General features: G+C 39.7%; 1 protein-coding gene across 1 annotated transcript; it reads right to left on the bottom strand.

Moving 5' to 3' along the window:
* Positions 1-645: 645 nt before the first annotated feature.
* LOC138135264 (uncharacterized) lies at positions 646-1410 on the bottom strand. Its single transcript, XM_069053966.1, has 3 exons — positions 1207-1410; positions 1037-1153; positions 646-987 (listed from the first exon to the last, which is right to left on the bottom strand). The coding sequence occupies exons 1-3, from the start codon at positions 1256-1258 to the stop codon at positions 845-847; spliced, it is 312 nt and encodes a 103-aa protein (XP_068910067.1). The 5' UTR covers positions 1259-1410; the 3' UTR covers positions 646-844.
* Positions 1411-3575: the final 2165 nt, after the last annotated feature.

The raw sequence follows: 3575 nt of genomic DNA, 5'->3' as shown, positions 1-3575 counted from the left end.
TAGCATCGATCAAGGTGGCGTATGGTACAGTTAACGCCCATTTCATTGTAATACTTCCACCAGAAAATTCTATTTTTCAGTCAAGTGTGGTCCCTGGTCCCTGTTTAATTTCGGCCTACACGATGTAATTTATATGTAAACCAGTCCAGATTTGCATCTTTGCCTCTGTAACTTATGACTTAATTGCAAACAACCGTAAACGCTTCCGTTCTCATATTACGCGTACTTGCAATTATAATTTATGTAATTTTGTGACATGCCCCACTTATCGATAATTATTGCAACAGTACTCAAAGGTCGATCTTTCACCCTTGGGCCCCAGCGCGACAAAAATACCATGGTATATTTGTGCACCAGAGCGGTTCGATCTGTTAGAATGATGAATTAACCGAAATTGATAACAATAGCTTTGTTGGTATGAAAATACTGGGGTAGTTACAGTCTGCAAATAAAAGCAAACGCGGCTCCCACTCCTGTCGGAGCTCCGCTTTCATTTTCTTTTTATCGAAAAGTAATAAAATAGGTTGTTAACAGTGTGTAATAAAGCAATGCGCTCATTAACCAAGTTAGTATAGTATTCTTCATTAAGTCGGCAATAAAAATGCGACTGGACTTTTTGCATGGTTCCCATAAATTTTACGAGTCTGTTAGTTAAAGCCGCCTGCAGATTTTTTATTTTTAACTAGGTATGTGGCACAAAAATATTTAATCGAATATGCAACAACGCACAGAGCACATTTAACCGTGTCCCAGTTCTCATGAAAAATTACTCGGCCCGTTTTACTGCTTCAATAATTATGACCCGCGTTAAACTGCTTTGTTGTCTTCACCCACAAGAATCGAGTCATATTTGGTCTTCCAGATTGCAGAGTTCGGAGTTGCACAAGTAGCAGGAGCCCCCTTGTTCGTTGAAGTCTTTGCAGCGCGTTGCCCAATAGCTGATGGTGTCGGTGTCGACGCAAGTCTTCACGCGTTCAGTTTCGCCGACTGCAACACACATGTCAAAACATTTTTACAAAGAAGCATTGTACATTACGGGTGTTGGTGTAGGTGTTGGAGGCACAAAGAGAGTGAGGATCTTCGCACGATTCTATTTGTGTTTTGGGGCTGCACACGATGCAGTGTCGCTCGTAGCAGTATCTCACTCCATCAGCTGCGGCATCGAGTTTAATTAAGAAGGATGAAAAAGCAAATTAATGGACTTACTTTTGTGGAGAGAGACGAGACACAAAGTGAAAAACACTGCGAGAGAATGCATCTTGGGTTATTGGATGGGGGCAAAGAAAACGTCTCATTTATAGTCCTCAAATTGAGTTTACGTAGAATTCAATTGAACAATTTGTAAATAGTAAAACGTTTCTGCGAATCGATTTGCATCGAGTTCAACTACTCGTTTATCCCAACACAACAACACAAACCTGATTTGGAAAAAAATTAAGTGAAATTGGTATAATTCAGAGAGCGTGTGGTAGTTTTATTTAAAAAATAATTGGCGCAACTGTGTGATTGTTGGGTCGACACTGAAATAAATTGAAAGGGAATTTGTTTCAATTCTGGGGGCGCGCTTTTTCGTCGTTGAAAAATATAATGTGCGTTCGGCTCGCTTCAAAGGACATCCGATGCTATCCCGGAGTGATGAATCGGACGTTGTATGTAAATGTCCTTTTCTATAAGGTATAAATCAGTTTAATTTACATATTTGCATGCAGGCTTGTCTCAATGTCAAGGATTAGGTAGGTACGGAGCCTTTACCGAGATTAATGCACAGGATAGCCTGTCCTATGCTAAGATGCTGTCTCTGATACAGACACAAAGCATCCAATTATCCACGTTTAGCTCAAATCCTTCCAATCGAACCCTCCACGTGCGACAGTAAATTATCTGCGTTGTCGCATTTTATTTTCACTAATAGTGCAGCAGCGCGAGTAATTTAATCCACGCGTAAGGATCGCGCACGGGACCCCTGAAGCCAAATATTTGTAAAATAACAAGCTTAGTTGTAGGGGAAACAATTTAGATTGAGACCTTTGTCCTGTTCGCAGAGCTGCCACTTGAGGATAGCCAGATCCAATTTAATCAGGATATCAAGCTTCCTGAATTTGCATATTTGTCTTTGTGAGTAATTGCACAATTATTTAGCTGTGCTCAAGACCTTGCCCCACAAAAACACGAATGTATCTGATCAGTCTTTCAGGATTTCAGTCGAGTTTGTGTCAGATTAATGATGATGACCCTAAATTGTAATAAATGTCACAGTTACAATAAATTTGAGCCATTAAAGCTCATCGAATGCAAGACTGGATGAGTAAATGACGGCGCCACAACGTGTTTGTCCTCCGATATTAATTTTGATGGGATTTAGCCATTCCGTCGTAATTTACATGCACCGCTGGCCTATTTATTACCTCGTGTTTTATTAGAAACCATAAAATGCAAATGCGCTCTTAAAAATAGGTATGCACGAGCATAGACCTGTAAAATGTGGAGGTGAAAATGAATTAAAATGGGTTTGGAATTTTTTGTGGTCTAAATCGATATTGTAGGAATGAAAGTGGTGTCTCGACATTGTCAAAGTTTGGTTGTCTCGCCTCAAAATTTTTGTTAATTTTGTAATTAGCCCTAACACGATTAGCGCCATCTTGAGTGGAAAACTCCGGAAAACAAGTAATCACTTTATCATCGTTTGCATAAACTGGCGCGAATAGAAGGAAAAACAAATAAATGGAGGTTTCGAATTTATCGGCTTTAATCCTGCGAAATAAATCGTTTATATTTTATGCAAATGCTACAAGCAATCGAGGCCTATCCATTTACGTAATGATTTCCATTAATTAAACTTACTCCAGTTGGAGTCGTTAATATTCGCAAAATTATTGGAAGTTGTGGTTGAACTAACTGATTTTGACTTATCAATTTAATCTAATCACGATTACCATTTGAGTGTAAATGGTGAGGTCGCGTTCTACGAGACACTCCAGAATCAAATAAAACACTAATTAAATTGGTGGTGGCAAAGTAGAGAGTCTCAAGGGCTCAAATTTCGATTTAATTAAATAATTTCGGTTGGAGGGCCATCTGCAGACTTTGGATCAAAGCTAGACGGGGCAAGTTGGACTTCGAGGCGATGCCGCAGATAAACAACACTCCTTATTGAAGCTTTGTCGTGAGATAAAGAATGCAACTATCGGAATAAATTTATGTAGAGTCTGGTGCAATTAAGGGCCGATTTGCATAGAATCATAAATATGCAAGCAGCGAGTGTGGCTGTTGGGCGATACTGGATCATCTTAGCCATTAACGTGGAGCCTATCTGAAGACGTGGAGGCGCTCAGGTGGAAACTGGTAACGCGAAATTGATGCAATTAGATCAAAGGCTAAACTGTTGAGAACGAGGTTGTATGTAGTTCCTTTAACACCATTATGAAAGTTAGTCTGATGTTACATAAATCACGAGGAAATTGTTGTGAGAAGGATTCTCTCGATCGTCGAAGTGACGACCACTAAATAATGAAATCATCATCGTCTGGAACGGCGATTTTTTCAGTGCGTATCTCAGTTATTCACAGCGGAGGAAA

Source organism: Tenebrio molitor, chromosome 7, assembly GCF_963966145.1.
Source record: "Tenebrio molitor chromosome 7, icTenMoli1.1, whole genome shotgun sequence".
Lineage (NCBI taxonomy): Eukaryota > Metazoa > Arthropoda > Insecta > Coleoptera > Tenebrionidae > Tenebrio > Tenebrio molitor.
The sequence above is the reverse complement of the archived record's forward strand: the minus strand, read 5'-3'. Positions and strand labels throughout refer to the sequence as shown.